At 40.3% G+C, this 22,935-nt stretch overlaps 2 protein-coding genes across 12 annotated transcripts in view; both read left to right on the forward strand.

Annotated features, from left to right (window-relative positions):
- The first annotated feature begins 618 nt into the window (after positions 1–618).
- LOC311043734 (uncharacterized protein) lies at positions 619–9,830 on the forward strand. Its single transcript, XM_084055092.1, has 7 exons — positions 619–1,451; positions 2,711–2,843; positions 4,621–4,755; positions 6,253–7,214; positions 8,411–8,540; positions 9,208–9,330; positions 9,441–9,830. Exons 1-7 carry the CDS (start codon positions 893–895, stop codon positions 9,610–9,612), a joined length of 2,214 nt encoding a protein of 737 aa, XP_083911218.1. The 5' UTR covers positions 619–892; the 3' UTR covers positions 9,613–9,830.
- A 2,435-nt stretch (positions 9,831–12,265) lies between these two features.
- The window catches only part of hectd4 (HECT domain E3 ubiquitin protein ligase 4), a 102,106-nt gene continuing 91,436 nt past the window's right edge, over positions 12,266–22,935 (forward strand). For all 11 annotated transcript variants that reach the window (XM_084054975.1, XM_084054982.1, XM_084054983.1 and 8 more), the window contains exons 1-3: positions 12,266–12,434; positions 18,489–19,054; positions 22,383–22,472. In XM_084054975.1, coding sequence (XP_083911101.1) covers positions 12,285–12,434; positions 18,489–19,054; positions 22,383–22,472 — 806 coding nt within the window. In that variant the 5' untranslated portion in view covers positions 12,266–12,284. The remainder of the gene's footprint in view (positions 12,435–18,488; positions 19,055–22,382; positions 22,473–22,935) is intronic.

Genomic DNA, 22,935 nt, shown 5'->3' on the forward strand with positions numbered 1-22,935 from the left:
TTTTTCCAATTTTCAGTACTTTTACTTCTACTCCATACATCTCTGATGAGGAAAATATTGTACATTTACTCCACTACAATTATTTGAAAAGTTAGTTTGAGTAAGTTACTTTTTAGATTTAGATTTGTATTACTAAACATAGGCTATACATTAACCACTTAAGGTCCATATATATTTCGGCAAGCCCACAATGTGATGCATTGTGGGCTTGTAGATCTGCTATTTTGAAAAGATTTTTTATACATTTTGAACTTGTGAAATGAGACATTCTGCACAATGAGTAGCCTTGGTACTTTAAGTACATTGTTGGTACCAATACGTTTGTAGGCCTACTTTTACTCAAGTAAATTTAGAATTCTGGACTTTTACTTGTATCAGAGTATTTCTACATGGCATGGTATTGATACTTTTACTCAAGTAAAAAATGTGAGTAGCCTACTTTTTCCACCACTGTATGTAGACACACACACACACACACACACACACACACACACACACACACACACACACACACACACACACACACACACACACACACACACACACGCAGGTGGGTTCAACTTTATGAGTGAGGTGAGCATCATATTTCTCCAGCCTGTGGGATAAACCTGTCCCATCAATCAGCATCGGTTCCTTAGTCGCACGTGCAGATAAATGAGTGCAACTGTAGGTTAAATATTTCGGTGTTTTTTTTCGGATTTTTGGATAGTTTTTCTGAACTTAATTTCAGCGAGTATTTAATTAGACATTTCGGGAATTAGATTTAATGGCAATTTCAGCCAATTTGAGCTGGACAACTGGCATTATAGATGAAAGAAACTCACATTAAATGACTGCCTTGGACAAAATTATTCTCTTCATCCGACGAAAAATATAATACATTTGCTTTAAAATGCACCGCAGAGCCGAGTCGGCTGTTATTATTATCACATCCTTATTATTAGGACTCAGTTTGTCCAATACGCATGGAGACGCGCACGACATTTCACACGATCATCACTTCTTCTGTCACAGAACCAGCTCCTTGGGCGACGGCCTGACGCGACTCACGTTCCTACGGGAGGAGATGATGGCAGGTGACCATCGATCCTTGTTATACCAGACCGTGTGGTCAGAAGAAGACATGCGACTCGTGAGATGCTCCATCAGCGACGATCCGGCCGTTACGAGCCGTTACCTCACTCTGTGCGATGATGGAACAGAGTCAACATCAACAGACACTGGAGTAGGGCAAGTCAATGCCTTCGACATCAGTGTGTTGCTGGCCGAGGACGGTCCCTGCGCTTTGGACTCCAAGTTAACCAAGCCAGGGGAAAGAAGAAGGAGCTTTAATTGGGTTGATGATGATCGTCCGCAATCGGTGGTCAAATCCCGGAGGAAGCGGTCGTGGTTGTTTCCAGGGACGCTGTGGTGTGGAACTGGAAGCACAGCCGTGGGATACGAGCAGTTGGGTAAGAGAGTCGTGGACTTGTCTTGTTGCCATGCATAATGATCTCATTACCTGCGTACTGTGCGTAAAATCCCCTCTTGGACGTGTGTGTGCGCACCCGTGAGTTAAGTGAGCACATAAAGAGATAAATGTGTCTTTCTCTATATAATTATAGCCTATTTTGTCTCAGTAAAATGTGGCATTAATTGTGGCTAAACCAGTACGACAAACCTGTGGAATGCTGAGATATTCGATTGCGTAAAATAGGCCTAAAAGAGAATAAACTAGAAAAAGTGCTCCTCGGAGCACAGGACTCCGCCAGGTCAGGTACGTTATTGTGGGCCAGCAATGTTGATGGAATATGGAGATCTGGATCACATGACTATTAATAATGTGTAGTAACAATTTGCGTGATCTTTGGACAAAATCTGTAGGAGTAATATTAAAAAAATGTTTTACATAAGTCGGCCTCCTGGAGGCGCTATAAAAGGCAGATCTGAAAAATGCAGGGCAAAAGTTTTTCCTTGACTTCTAGGGAGTGCATACAGAGATTTACGCAGATCGCTGCGGTTATAGGTAAAAACGTGAATCGGCCTGTTTTAGCGCCACCATTAGGCTTATTTGAAAAGTTCCAAGTGGCATTTCTACCTCGGCCTAGTGGGAATGTGTGTACAAAATTTCACGGGAATCGCACGCTGCGTTCATGGTTTGAGGCATTTTGTTCAAAAAGGAGCACTCCTGCAAACCTTGGAAGCCAAACTTAGCCAATCAGGATGGAATATGAAAAATCTGAAAGACCTGTTTCGTTTAATGTCTATATAGAGATAATGTGTACCGATTTATGCGATGTTTGGACAAAATCTGTAGGAGTACTGTCAAAAAAATGAGTTTAGCAAAGAACGGCCTCCTGGTGGCGCTATAACAGGCCCATGTGAAATTTGGGGCAGAGGTTCTGCTCTGGCATCCAGGGAGTGTGTGTGCACAGTTTCGCTGCAAACAAGCAACGGTGCCGGAGATTAGCTGGTCATAGACAGACAGACACACGCACACACACGCACGCACGCACGCACGCACGCACGCACGCACGCACGCACGCACGCACGCACGCACGCACACACACACACACACACACACACACACACACACACACACGCAGAAACAAATATCAAAATGGGGAAAGTGTGTCAACTAAATCATTAATTCCTTGAGCAGCTAACAGTGAGCTATTACCATGAAATGTTGTGAACAGATTATGAGCCAACTCCTTCTTCTTGTGCACAGGGATGTTTGAGAGTGCAGACAGATGCTGCCGTGAGCATGACCACTGTAAGAGCACCATCCATGCCTTCAGGAGGAACTATGGAGTCTTCAACTCCAACTTCTTCACTGTCTCACACTGTGACTGTGACCAGAGGTGAGTCTGACTGAGTGTGCTATGCATCACGTTATCAGATGGAAAAAGTATCACGTGTTTAACTTAAGTAAAAGTATCAATAGTGCAATGTAGATAGGCCTATACTCTGTTACAAGTAGTAGTCCCGTATTCAAAATGTACTTGAGTTAAAGTACAAAATGATCAGCATCAAAATATACTTAAAGTACCAAAAGTCAAATAACTCATTGTGCAGAATGTCCCATTTCACAAGTTCAAAATGTATGCAAAATCTTTTGAAAATAGCCGTTCTACAAGCTCAGAATGCGTCGCATTGCGATGCATTGTGACGCATTGTGAGCTTGTATAGATCTGCCATTTTCAAATGTCCAAAATATATATAGGGCTGAAGTGTGTTTTGTAATAATAATCAACAAAATCTAACTAGTTACTAAAGTTTTCATATAATTGTAGTGGAGTAAAAGTACAATATTTTCCTCTGAGATGTAGTGGGGTATAAAGTAAAAGTATTGAAAAATGTAAACTGAAAATGCCTCAAAATTTGAAGTACAGTACTTGAGTACATGTAATTGGTTACTTTACACCAGTGCATGTCAGATTCTCAACCCCTCAGGGGACCCTTCCTTCAACCTTCTGCAAGCAATAACTGAGACTACAGTAAGACCTGTCTGAACAATGTCACGTTTATAGGTTTGGTTATTATGGCATTTAATATAATCCACATCTGTCTATGTGAAATAGGAGAGTCACGTGTGTAGTATTCTATAGGAAAGTTTGTGTCAGATGGTTCTGGCATTGTGCCAAGAAATGGATTTAACAAGGAGGGTCCATATGCAGCACGTGATAATAGCCTACTTTTACTACAGGAACAGAATACAGTATACTGTCTGTACAATGAACTAAGAACAATGTCTAAGAACTTTTGACTTAGTGAACTGTATGTTTTTGCAATATATCACAGGCTTTCATGTTTAATTCAGCCAGAGGGAAAACTCTATGCATTACACATTCCCATCAATTAATTTCAGACATCAAATTGACTAACTATTATACGTGGGCATGTGTTCAGCCCTCAACATGAACTTTTGATGTCAAGAGTGAACATGTCATGCACCTTTTTTTAAATTGCCAGGTTAAAGGAATGCATTACCTATCTCTTTCAACATCTCTTAAATACGACGGAAAGGACCATGCGTCACTAATACATGTTATTGTTTAATCACAATTTCAGCCAATGGCTTTATTTTTTGATTTTCCATTTGTTTAATAATACATTATTAGATAATATATATATAAAACATCACTGTGCTGCAGCTATGGATGTTTTAATTTTGTGTACAAATCAATATTTTGTCCAGGGACTATTTTCACCAAAAATATTCAAGTCATATTAAAATGATGACAACAAGAACACAACAGAAGATAACAGAATAGTGAAATTGAGTGTGTTGGATTACCTATCTCATGCAAGTTTCAAGTCTCTGCAAGCAGATTTTCAGACTGAAATTAAATGTTTTGTCTACCTTGAACACCAAACAAATCACGGTATGCTTTGGAAGATTGTCAATTATACGATCAATAAGCTAAACATGCCAGAACACTGGTACGGGTATGGTCCCTTAAGCTCAATATTTTCTAAAGGTGGATCAGGTATGCATGACATGGAGAAGCTTGCCTTCACATATCAACTTCTAACCAGCACGATTTCTACTTTCCCCGTGATTATCTTTCCTATTAACTCTGTTTCATGGTACACTGAATAGTCTGGTTCTTCTCAATCTTCTGTCCATTTCTATAGGTTTCGGCAGTGCCTCCTCAGTGTAAACGATCCCATCTCCAGCATGGTGGGTTACAGCTTCTTCAACATCCTCAGGGTGCCCTGCTTTCACGTCGTACGGCAGAGACGATGCACTGAGATGTACTGGTGGGGATTGTAAGGACAAATTGTTACTTACTTATGCTTTTTGGGTACTGACTGAGTGAGGAATGAAAGGTTCAGAGGCTAGATGATATACTGTACAGATAGCAGTTTGTCTGTCTTGTAATAACACGTCTGACACTGCCAGCTCCCTCACAATGCCCAGGGGCATGCATCCACACCCCTGCTCTGTTCCCACCCCTATCAATGTCTATCCGTTTGGGATCTTTCTTTCTTATCAAAGCTGTGTAATGATTAATATGTTGCCAAGTTATTCTGGTAGTATACTAACAAAGCCATATCTGAGCAGTCATCAAAATCTGAATTGTGTTTTATTGGCCAAACATTGCTTTTACATTATGTAAGAAATCTGACTTCCGGTTCACAGTAACTCACATTGTACTGACATTCAACAACGAACGTACAACGACTGCAATAACAAACAACAGTGAACAGTGTTATCATATACAATTATTTTGTGCATACGCATTGATTAGGTATGTACAGTACTGGATGTAAATAAATATACACTAAATATAAGGAATGTATCAATGAAATAGGTCAAAATCAATCACTATGGCAGGTGGAGGCAAGCAAGTTTGGCCTTGTGCTAGTTGTTCCTAAGCCATGAGATGGTGGGCCAGAACACAATCAATGGTTAATTTAGGAACAGGAACATTCAACCTTATATATACAGTAATAACTACATTTCTATAAAAGGTAATACATAAAGATGTGTGTGGTATAATAACTGCATACGGATAGAGATGTGTGTAATCAAATGTTACAGGTGCAGATAGAAATGCTTGTGCATTCATTTTGTGCAGGCCCCATCCGCGAATGTGGCACTCAGAGGATATTTAGTTCATCAAAAAGTTTAAAGAAAGAACATTTTATCCGGAGACAGTTTATTTCGCTTTTCATCCAAAGGTTGATAAAAAGTTGATTGTGAAAACGGAACATTCAAAGAAGAATGGAAATAGAACTATACATTCATGCTACCAGGTTGCATCAATACAAAGCCAATGGGCATTTAACTATCCACCTCCTACCTACAGTGTATGTGGGACTGTCAGTGATATATTGTTTAACTATTTACAAAATATTTTGCCAGGCCAGATATTATCACTGGTGGACCAGTTCTGGCCCACAAGCCACCTGCTGCCTATACCACTACACTATGGTATTACTATTAGTGTTTTGGAAAACTCTTTCCCTACCTTTTCCATTGCACTATAATTTGTTTCTTTTTCCTCCCTCTGAGTCTTCATATCTTTTCTATGCTATAATTACCGTGGAAGTAAAAATGCTAATTGCAGTGCATAAAATGACAGTGTATAACTCTAAATGGCGATACCATGTTTACCTCTGTCTGAATTAAACAAATATGTGTGGAACGTGGTCAATATTTGCAAAGTGAAAATATATATATATTTTTTAAGTAGAGCAGTTTATGAAAGAGCTTCTGTCTTGGCAGGGTTGATTTCTAACTTGTTTATTTACACGGTATAGGTGCAAGGTAGCCGGAGAGGCCCCTTATGCTGTCTTCCAAAAGCCCATGCCTTATAACTCTACCAAATATGATGTCACTGGGGCCAGCCACAAGTCAACAAGAACCAGAGCGCGTGATGGAATGGAGAGGCCCCGGACTTCTCAGAACAGAAACCCACCCAAAGGCGAACACCGAAAGCCATCTGTTCCCTCTGGCAGATGCACCCCTAGGGTTCCATCCAGAGGTGATGCTGTCCAGTGGGAAAAGAGGAAGGGGAAAGGATGCAAAAGAAGTAGCAAAACCTCCGCAACAGCAACCTCTGCTCCTTCAACTCGGACACCTGCATCCCTGTTACAGACAACTGCCACATTGACTTCACAATCAAAGACAGCAGTCACAGCTGGTGCTTTTCAATTCAACACGACTGTATCAAATAGAAGAAAATCAGGTAAAAACAAGGGGTCCAGGAGGAAGCACAAAAGCCAAGCTTCATCACGGGTAACCATTAAGCCACGTCAGAAAGCAGCCACGCCACAAAGCTCCTCACCCATGACACAGAGAGGTACACTTCAGCCACAAACAGCGTTCCCCACGGCGACCACAATGACCGCCACTGGAAAGAAACGGCAACGCTGTGGGCCCAGGCTGCCTGTGAGGGGTGACACGTTTCAGTCCCGGCGTAAGCCTTGTGCGGACCGCAAAGCAAGATCTCACACATCAACAGCAAAAGTGTCACCCACAGAAAAGACTTCAGCAATCCTCTGGAATTCTACTACTAGTAGTAGTAGTAGTACTACTACTATTACTACTGCTATTACTTCTATTACTACTACTACTATTACAAAACCCATCAGAATCAAATTAAGTCCTGGACTTTCAACACAAACAACAATGCCAGTTGCTCAGCGTGGAAACTTCCCAAAGCAGACAAATACCTACCCACTACGGGATGGGACAAACCAGGAGATGGCTGCGATAACAGGTATCAAATTCCTGAGTGCCTTGTCCATGGAGGGAGAGTCTAACCTAAGTGCATTACATAACACTACATGAGAACAACCGCTGTTGCTGTGAAGTGACCTACTGTAATGGTGGTTTAACCCTACATTTACCTGGCTTATAATATTATGACCAATATGGCATCAGTTGTATTCACATCAGTTATATTCCTCAAAAACGCTGATACAAAATTTGATAAGAGACCAAAACATTCAGTGTGAAACAGAGTAAGTACGTTATAAATTGGGTTACAACCAAGGTACAACCACATTGAGATTTTAGTTGTACCTGGCCAAGCAGGCAGCATACTGTACGTAATGTCACATATAAAAACATTTAAATAAATAAATAAATAAAAACAAGAATATACAAATAAAATGCAAATAAAACTATTTAACAAAATGAAAACTAGAAACAATTTTAAAACATGAGCACCCCTTGGCAAGCGGGTGTCCAATTTGTTCATTAAAATGATTAATTCCAATTATAAGGAATGTAACTTCAAAACGTTTTGTTGTAGATTCCGAGAGCACTCTCTTAGCTTATACATCATGTTTCCCAAATTCAGTTCTCACAGTGGGAACATGATATATGAGATATCATTTTATTATGATCCCAGATTGTATTGTCCACGTTGTTGAAAGAGTGATGTACTTATGTAAGTCGGTAGCTGCCCCAGCCAAGATAGCTTTGTATACAAACACATACAATGACTGTCTTCTTATGGCCAGAGATGACTGACCTCACAATTCATACAATACACAATGATAATAATAGTAATAATACAGCTTTTTTTATATAGCATCTTTCAAAACAGAGTTACAAAGTGCTTCACAGAGAAGCACTTTGTGAGGAATGATTGAGGAATGATTGTTGTTTGTTTACAAATTGTAAAGCAGCATGATAGTGTGTCTAATGTACAAAGATGGGATTCTGGTGCATTCATGTATAAAATATCACCATAATCCAACAGGTACAGTATAGGCAAAAAGTATCCACTAACCACTAGCAAAAAAGTGGCAATATAGCCACTTTTTTGATTGAAAGCAGAAAAAGCCATCTTAAAGTTTTAGAAGAAGGTTCATCAGATACTTCAGAACCTAGATAGTTTGGCTATAGAAGTATTGGTTAATTTGTCACATAATCAATGTTTTATTGTATACATTTATTTATTTGCAGATAATCTGACACTTTGTGGAACACTTAAACATTTGGATGATTGTAAACACAAAATCCAACCTTTGGAAAAGAAGTATAATCTACAGAACATGGAGTCAAAGATTGTCTATCACTGTGATTGCACCAGCCGGTGAGAAAGAAGCACAAATGTATGAGACATTTATGAATCTGTACAGGTTACCTCATATATCGTCTCTGTCGGGTGGAAACCTCATAATGTCCAAAACTGTTACTTTCCAGGATAAAAAAATAAAAAAGCAAAAGTAGCAGACCGACAAGCTCAACATGCGTCACTTCGTGCCGTGTTTCGAGCTTGTATATCTGCTACTTTTGATACTTTTGTGTGACGCTGTAGTATGATCAAGTAGGGCATTACTTTACGAGAAAACACAGAAAGTAAAAATATGGAGATAAGAGTTTTCTGCCCGACAGTAACGATAGTAATATCGATTGAAAAGGTCACAATGAAGGTGTGACCTCCTTGGCAGCTGCATTGAACTACTCTCTCCATTCTCTGTCTCTGTCTCTGTGTCTCTCTCTCTCTCTCTCCCTCACACACTCACACAGGCACAGGCACACGCACACGCACACACACACACACACACACACACACACACACACACACACACACACACACACACACACACACACACACACACACACACACACACACACACACACACACACACACACACGCGCACACACACACACACACACACACACACACACACTATAATGTTCACCTTAGTTGTTCCTCTATTTCGGCATGAGTGAAATCCTTTTTGTATTTCTTACAGGTTAGCTGGTCAGATTGAAAACTTCAGGACGCCCAATATTCTTCGGTCTCTCCTGATGGACTTTGTCTCTGAAAACTGTTTAAACCTGCCAAAGAAAGAGAAAAACTGCTTCAACAGAAAAAGGTTTTAAGCTGAGACTGTATATTTTTGTGTGTCTTTCCTTTTTCTTGTTTTCTGACACGTTGTAATGAAAGGGTCTTTCAATTGATATTTCTATTCATTTCTTTCTACAGTAGCTGTGCTGCTGGCTTCTCTAAAGCCTCCAGACTCTTCCAAGCACTAAAGAAGATAGAAGAAAGAAGCACAGCTGGAGATCAGAGATTGGACAGAGACGTGAAAAGAGCGACTCCCGTTCGTCTTTATAAGCGATGTCTAAAGATTCTTCATCCGAGGAAGAGAGGATGATGAGCTTAGCATATCATTTGAATTGATAGCTCACATGTTTTATGTTAATTTCATTAAATGCTTTTGTATCTGTGAAATGGCAGATTATTTAGATCTGTATTGAAAATCAACCCGATCACCTTTCACATACTTTTTTAATGAAGGGCTTTGATGCATATTTAATATATTTATACATAAGTGTTGTTATTGTTATTAACTTATGAACTCAAATCACAATAAAACAATTTTTCCAATACATTTTGGGACATAACAGACAAGTGCATTATTTATATTGCTCACACGGGGGCGCCCTAGGATTTGCAATGTAAATCATTCGAAGTTATTCTTCCCTTTTCCAAAATAACCTATAATTTGCTACATTTTTATAAACCCGCAATAAAATATGAGTCATAGATATTCACTGTTTTATTATTATCCAGCTTTTAATCAGGAAAAGGCAAAAGATGGTCGTTATTTCGGATACAGGATAGGTGGGCACTAGGGAGTAGGCCAGTAGGGACATCTGGGCACCATATTTTTGGGAAGACTGGGCACTAGGAAGAGTGGGCACCAGGATAACAGGGCACTAGGAAGAGTGGGAACTAGGGAAATGTGGGCACCTGGAAGAGTGGTCACTCTAGGGAAATCTTGGCACCAGAAGACTGGGCACTAGGAAGAGTGGGCACAATGGAAATGTTATATTGTTATTTTAAAGGTAGGGTAAGTGATTTTCTTTGGTTAAAATAAGTGTTAAATAGCTCTATATTTTGATTGGACTCTTTATTGCTATAGAGTGTTTGTTCAGTAACAGGAGTCTCCATGTCTCTCCAGCTCTTTCTTAAACAGAAAATGCATTCCAGGTCAGGATACCAATTTTATCCAATCTCAGGATAAATAATTCTGACAGGATACAGATTAAACAAATTAAATTGGAAGTGATGACACAAAAAAATGAGCAGACAAAATTTTAACTGGAACATTATAAAAATTGAGCTGATACAGTAGGTACTCTCTCCTGATTGGCTGACATTTTGTCACCTACCTGAAAATGTATTTTCTGTTTATTAAAGAGCTGGAGAGACATGGAGAGACCCCTGTTACAGAACAAACCCTATATAGTGTATAACAATGATTACTATCAGAATTTAGTGCTTTAAGCTTTTCACAAACACTTTTTGTTTTGACCAAAAAATATCACTTGCCCTACCTGTAATTATTAGTTACATATAGATAGTTACATATAAATAGCCATTCAGTGGTAGAATATCACTTGTATTGATTTTTGACAGCTTATTGCTGCACGCAGTGCATTCTGGGACCAGTCATTTGGCCTTGGAGAAACATGGCGTCGCTCTGACAACTGGGAGGTTCTCATTATCTTTAAACCAGCCATTAATCTCATGGTTTGGACGCACACTAACGGCAGCTGTTCCACTTTTCATCTTCCATATGAATGGGTTTGGTGGCCATCCTGTCTTCATCGGGGGGAAATGAGTCGTTCTTAAACGGTGCGTCTTTAATAACGGATTTATTAAATATTAGAGAGTGTGTCACGCCCACAACGTTAGCAGCGCTAGCCTGGAATAAAGATCTCAAGGAGCCGACGGTGACTTCACACAAACAACCGGAAGTGTGTGTGTGTGTGTGTGTGTGTGTGTGTGTGTGTGTGTGTGTGTGTGTGTGTGTGTGTGTGTGTGTGTGTGTGTGTGTGTGTGTGTGTGTGTGTGTGTGTGTGTGTGTGTGTGTGTGTGTGTGTGTGTGTGTGAGTGAGAGAAAATGAGTTTCATTTCATGGGGCCCTTTCTTTGCTTGACAAAAAAATGTTACATCATTATTCGGGTCGCAAAAAAGACTATTCGAAAATAGCAGATCTACAAGCTCACAACGTGTTGCGATGTGAGGCTTTGTGAGCTTGTGAGATTTATTAAATGGATCATTCCATTACATGCTTTTGCAAAACTTTATTTTGCTATTTTTTGTTTTTTTATGAAATCTTTTTTGGAGATTTACTTTTGAAAGTGGATTAAATTAAATTATCAACTACATGGAAATTACGCGCAGTAAAAGTATGGACCACAAAAGTACGGAATAGATTTTTGTGAAACACTTTTGCTATTTTGGATTTTTTTTTTATGAAATATTTTAAGTAGATTTACTTTTGATTCTTTTCTTATTTCTTCTTTGTTTGTCTTTAAAAAAATATATATATATATATATATTTATTTATTTTCCTTTTTTTTCTTTTGACAGATTTAGAGCCCCAGTGCTGTGCGAAAGTGGTCAAACGAAAGTATTTCCGCTAGTGCCGTCACTGACGAATCCTTGGTATCTTTATTCTAGGCGTTAGCAGCTACCGTAGCGTTAGCAACATAGTCTATCACATCTCACACACACACACACACACACACACACACACACACACACACACACACACACACACACACATGCACACATGAATACACACACGCACACACTAGTACATACACATACACACCATCATTTTAAGTGGACGGGCGACCGATAGATATGTTATTGTAGCTAGTAGCTAGCTCAGGCGTTCCTGTGTGTGTTTTTCCCAGACACTTCATGATTTTTTCTATTTTTTAATGTTCGACCCCTTTAGCATCAGTATCTTCTCTATCGGAGGAGGAGGAGGAGGAGGTGGAGGAGGAGGAGGAGGAGAGAGGAGCAGCGATGGGATCCACTGGGGCCGTGGATTCGACCCAGTGGCTCTCCGTGAAGGAAGAGACCATCTTCCTCCACGACGGGCTGATTCGGGTCACGGATCTGGCCGAGCTGCCCAGTGAGATAGGGGGGTCAGAGCAGGGCGACACCGAACAGGAGGTGGGTTACACACTACAACACACACACACACACACACACACACACACACACACACACACACACACACACACACACACACACACACACACACACACACACACGTACGTAGAGCAGGAGGTGGGTTACACTATAACATACACACACACATACATAAGAGCAGGAGGTGGGTTATTATTACACACTAACAAGGGGACACCAAGCAGGAGTGTGTGAATGATGTGTATGTTGAAATAAAACCACCTCCTCCTGGCAGGAGGAGGTGGTTTTAATTCAACATACACATCATTCACACATACAGTACATGTCAGAGCAGGGGGACACCACACCGAGCAGGAGGTGGGTTCCACACACCACACATGATTGATGAGAAACGTGGATGTTTTACAGTTGGTTGTGTCATGTCAACATGCTGCTGCATGCCCTCAGACAGACAGACAGACAGACAGACAGACAGACAGTGATAAGGATACTAGCTAGTATTGCCAACCCTGCTACTGTAACTGTCACTCTACTGTGCTGTATTCATTTCCTGTCATGGGTGTCAAAATAAAAGGTGACCATTGGAACCGTAAACAAATGAAAGTGGATTCAATTAAATACTAATAACAACTATGTGGAAATTACGCGTGAAAGTATGGATCACAAAAGTACGGAATAGATTTAAAAAAAAAATATAACTCCTGGCAATATCTTTGTTTATATGTAACGTCTGGGATTCGAACCCGGGTCTCCCGCGGGGATTGCCAACATCTTAACCGCTAGACTAAAGGGAATTCTCTTATAGACAGAGGGAGATATTAGATTTTTAGGTCATCAGGCTGAGGCTGTGAGCCGCTCATCAATGTCTTTTGCACATTGGGTGTAATTGAGCTTTATCGAATGCGAGCATATTTTCCATACTTTTCAGCAACTCCCCAGGTATCAATCTATTGGATCCTAATATGCTAAATGTTTGTAACATATATCAAAATCCAGGTTAAATAAGTGTAGGTACTGTAGCAGTCTGGCAGGGCTACAACGACTCTTGTGAAAAGAAGAATGTTAAATCTTTTATTTTGAAGGTAAACTGTACAGACCGGAAGTATTGCTATGAGCTGTGGTGTGCTTGCCGGATGCTGTCGTTACATGATGTGTAGCCATGATGATCCTATAGTACCATCCCAATCAACAGCCTTTAGATGGTATCCCTGTCTGGTGGTGGTCATATATTAATGTCTGCTTGGCTGCCTAGCGCATGAATGAATATCTGGTGCATAACACCTTCTTTATACATAATTTATAATGTCACCGTTGTCAGATACTCCACAGGCCTTGTAAAATTGTCCTCATGTTATATCTTTTCATAAGATTAAGCCATAGCTACATTTGTTATTCAGGATACCTTTTAGATGAAGGAAGTTCATGAACACAGCATGTCTCATGAATAATACCTGTCAGTTGCCTTAGCTCTGTGGAACCACAGAGCCTTCTCCTATTTGGAGTCACACAACTGTTGGCTATTTGGAGAATGTCTGAGGACCTCTCACCACCAGCACCTCTTTAAGGGCTTCTTATCTGCCATCTTGCTTTCTGTTTCATGCCACACATTGTAGGGTACACAACACACAAATGGTTACGTTTTTACAGTTATGGCCCAGAGAGGCCAACAATTATCACAGAAAAGCTGTTTTTTCGTCCACAATATTGCCGTCAAGTTAATCAGTAATCCCAGCTATTGACTTTGGAACACACAATATAGATATGGGAAAGGTTAAAAATGATGGGCTAATAAATATTGTGATCGTAAGTTTGCTGAGGAGTTTATGTGCGTGAATAAAACTCAATTGAGCATGATCTGATTCAAATGAGAATTGCAAATGCCATATGCATATCCTAATCCTACAGAGGAAATGATTTTGCCTGCGGCCCATAATGTGCTTTCAACAATATGAAAACAACAACATTATTTTGCAACCTGAGATGTTTGACAGTTCATATAGCACTTATTTGGGGTACGAGATATATACCGTATTGGCATGCTACTGTAGGTCCTTTTGGAGACTTTACCCACTTAAGCCCTATATACTTAATTAACCCCGGGGGGTCTACAAGCTCACTGAGTGTGTAGATCTGTTATGACATGCCCAGAATAGAGACGCTAGGGTTCATGTGGTTAAATATACCAAGGGATTCATTCTATACTATAGCAGATAATGTTGCAACAATATGTTACCTTTTTTGTTCTAAACTTTGTTTATTGGATTTTTCACAGAAGCATTCAGCATCAAAAGTTGGTACGTGAACAGATACGTAAAAGCTTCCTCCTGTGCAGTCCATCAAATACAAAAAAATGACAGTAAACGGATTGAATTATCACCCAAAAACATACAGGAAATACAGGTTAAATCAAAATAAAAACTATAAAACAGATAAACACAGACCAATATGTTACTATTTGTGTGCATAACTGTTTTAGACCAACTCAATGGCACGTCCACAGCATTATGCTGGGAAAATAGACATGGCATGACCTCTGTTCCACACCTTGTTGTGAAGGGATGTTGCTCATGTTCACTGGATGTGTTGGCCATGAGGTACAGTCAGGAAGCATGACGTGAGTCTTCTAATAATGCGATAAAGCCCTATTTATCCTCTTAACTGGGGAATGGTGATTGTTCAAAAAAGAACATTGAGATTTAGTGAAATTCCATACCACTTTCATCTAATAAAAATGTACTTATTTTTTTAAGCATTTCAATTTGCACATCTAGACCCAAATATATGATTTGTGCAAATGTTTTGCCCGATGCAAAGCTCAGCACTGTGAGGTAGGAGTGTGTGCATACATAGCCTTTGAACTTTGACTAAAAGTTATACAGTTCTATAGCAAACAGTTCTATAGCAAACATAAGGACTGTACCATGGAGTTGCTGAAGAAGCACACAAGATACGGCAGAGTGTTATTCTCTGTTATTAATTTGTTATGATCGTCATGTTTAAAACCTTATGTCAAAGTTCAAACACTGTCTTCACCCCTCAAGCTGCACTAAGTTGGTCAGCCAGCGAGAGGCTACAGATGACTTATCCAATTCATCCTACAGTCCTAATTCATAGGACTGTAACTCATTACACCATGGTAATAGCAATTTGGAGATATTTGGAATGGTGAGACCTGGAAGCAGTGCCATTGCAATGTTTAAATGAAGGCTATGTGGTGAAAACCTCTCAACAGACTGTGTTGTTGGGAAAGCCTGTGGGTATTTTGCAACATTTGCTCTCTGGTGTCTAACTGTCACCACTCACTTACCTTCAGGATAAGGCTGACCTGTGTCAACCCATTCAATCCGGGAACGCATCTGTGTCATTTTAGATTTCTAGCTATAGCCATTATTCTATACTTTGGCTATTCAAAAATAGCAGATATACAAGCTCATAGCGCGGCACTGAGTGCCGCTCTACTAGCTCTCAATGTGTTGCTTTAGCAATGTCTTTTCCACAGCAACCAATGCAGATAGGTCGACGGTGTCTGAAAACAAATCGAATCTGATCACTTGCAATTAACTGTGGACTGTTAGTCCTAAAGAGCTTATTTGAGAAAGAAATCAGATTTGCCTGCAGTCTGAAGAAAGGCACGGCTAGCCTAAGATACTGTGTGTTTTACGGTGATGTGGTTCATAGAAACATCTTTGAATATATATATATTTTTAAAGCGGATATTTTTATTCAAGTCTTTGCTTCTGGGGATTCTACAAATGTCTTCTAAATCCTAACAGTTTTTGTTTTTTCTTTAAACGTATGTTGCTATAATATCAGTGGTTCTCAAACCTTTTTCATGTCAAGGACCACCCAAATTGATATCTATTTGGCCGCGGACCCCCATCTCAAAATATTTTGTTCCAGTGACCCCCCAAAGATTTTAGTTACAAATGTTCGCTTAAAAAAAAAATAGCAGATCTACAAGCTTGCATATCTACTATTTTTGAATATCCAAAGAAATCTAAAATGTCACAGATGCGTTCCCGGATTTAATGGGTTAAGTTTTGTACACAAAAATGGAATGATACATCAAAAAGGACAAGTGAGAAAGTTAGAGCTAGCTTTAGAGCTGAAATATGGAATATGGAAATGAGGACTCATCAGCATGTCTCATTACTACAGCCTGTGAGGAAAGAGGGTCAGGTCTGTGGACAAAGATAGCTTGGTTTAAAACAAAAAAAATGCTGGGTAAATTGCTGGCTAATAATTATTTTGGGTTGAAACTTGCATGACGCTGAATGAAAAACAAATATGGGCCCGGACCGCTGGCCTAGTGGTCCGGGCTCTTGGGCTCTAATGTAGCCTGACCGCGCATTGGTTCAAGTCCCGGGCGATGCTTTGCTGCTCTCCCCGTTTCCTGTCCATCTCACTGTACACTATCAGTATCAAAGAAAGCCTAAAAAAAAATCTTAAAAAAGAAACCGAATATGAATTCTATATTCTAAAGTCAATAAAGTATGAGGTAATTGGGTTGTTTTGCCACTTAAATGCAGTATTGTCTACCTTGGTCTATGAAAAAAAAAAGAAAAGAGCTCATATCTAAGTATGTGAACAAACCTCTGACTCAGGAGGCCTGGTAACCAGTGTACTAGTCCTGCCCACTCTTTATAGTGGCCAATATCTGTGTACCCAAATAGGAGATTGGCGAGGTCATCCCGTGTCATTAGCCCACTGGGTGTTGAGATTTGGACTATTTTTATCCACATGCTGCAGCCTTTTGTGCAGAGCGAGGTGGAGAAGGCCCAGTGTCCAATTAAGGACCGTTACCGTAACATTAGTAGCATTTCTGAAATGGAATCAATACAGATTCTGCCGGCTAAATGGCATAATGGATGGGGTGTTTTTTTTTTCTAGTCTGTGATTCCTGGGCCATGCAGTGTAATCAATATGTGAAATGCTGCTGCCTAAGTGTAAGTGCATATGAAGCATATTGTTCTCTCTCTCCAGATAGGTTAGCACAAATAATTCCTCACTATCTGTGACTGTTGTGTCATATAGCGGCAGTGATGTACGTACACACAAGTTCTCAAGTCATCGTCGTTTTCTAACCCATTAAGCCCTGGAACTGTGTCTTTTTTAGATTTGAGCTAAAAAGGATTATTTTACACTTTGGCTATTCAAAAATAGCAGATATACAAGCTCATAGCGCGGCACCGAGTGCCGCGCTACGAGCTTGTAGATCTGCTATTTTTGAAAAATCATGAAAATGTGTGCAAATCTTTGAATACTTATATTTTTAAAGCAAACATTTTTAATTCAAATCTTTGCTTCTGGGGGTCCCTGGAACAAAATATTTTGATGGGGGTCCGTGGCCAAATACATATAGTTTTGGGGGTCCTTGACATGGAAAAGTTTGAGAACCACTGATATAGAAACTTACGTTTTTCAGAAAAACTGTTGAGATTTAGGAGACATGTAGAATCGGCTTCAGGTCTTAAAGGGCTAAACGATCACTGATTGACAGTAGATCTGTTATATCAACAAACAAGACCTTTTCAATATGGAAATGTCAATTGCATGCTGTACTTCACGGTGATCATTTTGGTAAACACGGGTTGCTGCATAAATAAGGCTAATAAATAGTAATAATTGAGTAATAAATTGTGCATGATTATGGTTTTGGTCGGTATACTGTACCAGTGGAAAGCTATTTTTGTCCAAGCCACTTTGTTGTAGCTGTTGCAGTTTGAATGAATCTCATATTTCAGACCGAGGTGAACTTTCACTCAGTTCTTAGTTTTTTTTATCTCAAATCCATGTCGGAGAAATTCAAATAGTCCAGTCCGGTGCTTCTCTCTCCTATTTGATTTAGCGTCATATTATCTCTCAGTGAGTCTGCACTCTTGACATTAGCAAATTGGATTTGTGTCAAGTCAGACCAGACCTATGCTTGACAGTCATTATGATGATGCGAATGCACTCAACAGTGTCGTCATCATTTTAAAGATCTCTGCCTACATTTACGTGTGTTTTTTTTGTTTTTTTTAACTCATCTGTTGTGACTGATGTTAACGTCCCTGTGTCTGTCTCTCTGCTTAGATACTAACGTTTGAGACGAAGAACCCGGCAGAGCTCGCAGAGCGTCTGCGTGCCGTCTGCGGCAACCAGAGCAATGCGTACGCGCGTCTGCTGGAGTACCGCCTCAACGCCCTGCGCGGCCTGTGGGGGGCGCAGCGACAGCTGGCCCTGGAGGAGCAGCAGGAGCGAGAAGGGGTCGGAGGTGCCGACGAAGAAGCCCTGGCCCTGCTCAAACGCCAAGGTCTGCTACAGCAACCGGAGCAGGCGCCCTTCACCTCCCGAGTGGGCCTGCTGCTGGTCTTCCCCCTCCTGCAGTCCCAGACCCGCAGCGACCCGGCGCTCTGCGGGGTCACGGCGGAGGTGCTGCTCTCCTGCCTGCGGGACTGCCAGCCGCTCAGCCTCAGCAAGGAGCCCGCCGACTGCCTCAACGGCCTCGAGGGCCTGCTCTGTTCCTGGCTGGAGGACGGAGCGCAGCAGCAGCAGATGAGCCAAGGGCAGCCGCAGGAGTACGCTCAAACGCTGCATCTCCAGGCTCACAGGCAGAGAGAGAACGCCGCCGCTGCCCTCGTAGCGCTCGCCTGTGCCAGGTGAGACCAGAGCCGTACTAGCAACAGGAAACACACCAGATGGGTTTAGTCAGTGACTTTCTAGGTTTCTCATTGTCCCCAGGGTCCCCACGGTTATGAAATTCCTGGAAATATTTTTGAAATTAGGAAAAAAACTTTTTCCAGTTCGGGAAAAGATTTGGAATTGTCTTTTTTGGTGTGTGTAAACATTGGCTAGCCTTCAAACAGCCAAGCACTCCTAGGTTTAATTCAGTCGTTAGAGCAAAAACATTGGCTGCTGATTTTAACTCTTCATAGACATTAAGAAAAGTGGAAAGTCTGATATGTTATACTTAATCGTACGATGGTGTCCAAAAATAGCAGATCTCTAAGCTCACAACACGCTGCATCCTCGATCGCTAATCATTCCAACCAGTTTAGTATTTTTTAGCATCTGTAAGACGTGTCATTGAGTGAATGTGTACAAAACACTGCAGTCTAGTTTAGTGTTTCTCTTGCAGCTGCCAATGCAGTGAAAGAGTTTGCACTAGTGCTACGTAGATACAGCACTGCAATCACCCACAATGATGGAATTTCCTGGACTGATTGGTTGTTTTGGTCATTTGTAATCCACAATTGGCACTACACCGCCACAACTGTTGTATTCATTCAGGCTTTGCATTGCCTTTTTGCTTTTATGAAAGAATTTACAAAAGAAGCCGGAGCAATTACAATAGGATTAAAGAGATAGTTCACCCCCCAAAAAACGTTTTTTATATTGATTTGTCACCCCATGGAGACTTGAATTCATGGATATTTTTTTGTTTTTGTCGCATTACTAAGCCAATAATTTGATGACCAGCAGACCGGTGGGCAGAGGTTCTGGTAGGAGACACAGAGAAGACTCTTTGTGTCTCCTACCGGAACCGCTGCCGGTCATCAAACTATTGGGTCATTTTGGGGGTGAACTATCCATTTAAGCTCCAACTCTGCCACTAGGGGTCTTGTATTTTAGTGTTTGTCTCCTAGCTCTTGTTTTTTTTTTTTTTCGTCTGTCTCTTCTGCCTACGCTCTCCAGCTTCTGTTGGTGACAACAACAGTACTAGACGTGTCAAACCCAGAACCCTCTCCACTCTTTGTGTGGCCTCTTTAGAGGCCCCCGGAGCTCATTGTTGGAGGGAAGCATCCAGCCCATACCAACGGCGGTAGCTAATTAAAACGTCTGGTCTGTCCCCCTCTGATGGCGTTGAGGTGGTACATTTCACTATATGACAGACAAGCATCCAGAGAGTGAAGTGCACAACAACATGACCGTCCCGTTTCCTTTGTCTTTGTCGTTGTGGTGGCATCACGAGCTGATGATGTGTTTTCCCAGTCAGTCAGCATGAGGACATTCCCCTTCGAAGACTGACTCACCTCTATTTATTGTCTCCCCAATGGTGGAACATGACTCACACAAATAACTTATCTTACTGGCCTGTTCCCCTCAATGCAGTGTATTTCACGTTTCATCAGCCCGTCGCGATGCGGTGTGAGCTTGTTGATCTGCTATTTGTTTGTTTGTTTGTTTGTTTATTTATTTGGGTTAGGAGGTTTTCCTAGCCTTTATTTGATAGGTATATACAGTGTAGAGCGAAAGAAATCGAACCGGGTGGGTACTCACTGTGGGATGAGAGCCAATGTGTGTTTTATATCAGAATCAGAATCCCTTATTGTATGCAAGCATTCAAAATGAGAAATTAAATGGTGCCAAACTGTTGGTGTAATTTTGTGGTTTATATGAGGTTTTTACGAGAAAATGAAAAGGAAACAAACAAAAACAGCCCATATATATATATATATATATATATATATATATATATATATATATATATATATATATATATATATATATATATATATATATATATATATATATATATATATTTTTTTTTTACAAATGACTCACACTTAGATTGGACACTAAATAGAAACTTACACATTAGTTTAGTGCTTATTATTCTAGGTTGGCATACTGTAGCATTAAGTCCAACTCCTTATCAATAACTTACAAGCCAGGCCACAAGGCTACAATGGACCCATGAGAAAATAGAAATAGTAGAATCAGTGGTCCTATTGATCAAGGTTGGCAGCATCACTTCTATTAAGAAACCCAGTCTATTAGCTAGTTAACAGACAGTGTTCCCGACCAAATTTGGAAATGGAACACAAACTTGATAAATGATCCGTCTGGGGTTCTCTCTTTAAATAAAATTGGTATTGATTTTCTGTTTACTAAAGTGCTGGAGAGATATTACTGAACAAACACTCTATAGCGTTTGAAACTGTTATTTTGTTTTGCTTTGAAACTTTTGTTACTTTTCAAATAGTCTAGGCAAAAGCTAAGTCTTTTGCTTAGATTTTTTTCAGTTTAGTTAACTGTTTTACTACGTTTTCTTTTATAAAAGGGGTAGGCAAAATAATCTTCGGCTTCAGCCTACACCTTTTCGGTGCCACTACCATTAGTGGACTTAACTGTATGAATGCATATCTGCTCTTTTAAATGGACCGAAATAAAATGTACTCACACTATCAGATTAAAGTAAATATGTAACCAACTGTTCCCATGCCGTGTGACCCATAAGTCAGGCCTATCTCCTGTTTCCGTAGCGTGAGTCAGCTTGATGTACAAGTAAGCCCCCTGGACATGACGCTAGTGTTTTCGCAGGGACTTACCCCCCAATCCAACCCTTGATGCTGACCAAGTTCCAAGCCGGGAGGCATTGGGTACCATTTTTATAGTCTTTGGTACAGTATGTCTCGGCTGGGGATTGATTGAACCCCGAGACCTCCCAGTTCTCAGGGCAAACACTCTAAAAATAAGGCCACTGAGCCGGTTTAACGTTTTAACAGTACCATTTTTGTTTTAGCCCATTAATTCTGAGAAAGCATCTGTGTCATTTTAGATGTCATCGGGCTATTCAAAAATAGTAGATTACGAGCTTGTAGATCTGCAATCCTTTTTGAAAAATCTTGCAAATTTGTGCAAATCTTTGAAAATATATATATATTTTTTTAAAGCGAACATTTTTAACAAAAGTTTTTGCTTCTATGGATTCTACGTACAAATGTCTTCTAAATCCTAACAGTTAGTGGTTCACAAACTTCCCACAACACCCCCCCCCCCCACCCCCATCTCAAAATATTTGTTTCACTCTGTGCCGCACTATGAGCTTGTATATCTGTTATTTTTGAATAGCCAAAGAAATCTTAAAATGACACAGATGCGTTTCCCGCATTGAATGGGTTAACCCAAAAATATCAGTTCCCGTTCATTTGTTCATTTTGTGGCCTACTTGTTGTTCTAATGCCTGGCTGTTGTGTTTTGCAGGGGTTCCCTCAAGACCTTCATCCACACTGTTCATCTGCTCCAGAAACAGACAGACCTGGGCCAGCTCCCCGTGGCTGATGTGCTCTACAGGTGAGGCTTATGTTACTCATGTTAGTTTACTCATACATGAGTGCTATTGGACCCGAGTCATCTGTTTTGTATGTGTAGGGCTGCAACTATCGATTCTTTTCTTAGCGATTGTTGTGTAGATTACTTTTTCTATCAATCGAATAATTGGGAAGCGTTTTTTTTAAATATATTCGATTTTTATATATCAATAAGACGATTAACCACTTAAGCATTATTGTATACTTCTTCACACAATCTTCACACAATGGTGTTAAATTGTTAAAATCGCAGATCTACAAGGCAACACGATGCGGCGCGTTGTGAGCTTATAGATCGGCTATTTTTATCTATAGTTTTTTGTTTTAAAAACGTTTGAAGCTTTTCACCTATAATGACATGCCCTGAATAGGGATCGATTATGAATCGATTGCTGTATTAAATAATCAATTAGCTATATTATTTTTTATAATGGATTAAATCGATT

Source organism: Gymnoscopelus microlampas, assembly GCF_963454915.1.
Source record: "Gymnoscopelus microlampas genome assembly, chromosome: 4".
In the NCBI taxonomy this organism is placed as follows: Eukaryota; Metazoa; Chordata; class Actinopteri; order Myctophiformes; family Myctophidae; genus Gymnoscopelus; species Gymnoscopelus microlampas.

Coding starts and splice junctions, on each gene's coding strand:
- LOC311043734 (XM_084055092.1), top strand. CDS start 893: ATGCACCGCAGAGCCGAGTCGGCTGTTATTATTATCACATCCTTATTA. Junction 1,452..2,710: donor CGTGGGATACGAGCAGTTGG/GTAAGAGAGTCG, acceptor TCTTGTGCACAG/GGATGTTTGAGAGTGCAGAC. Junction 8,541..9,207: donor CACTGTGATTGCACCAGCCG/GTGAGAAAGAAG, acceptor TATTTCTTACAG/GTTAGCTGGTCAGATTGAAA.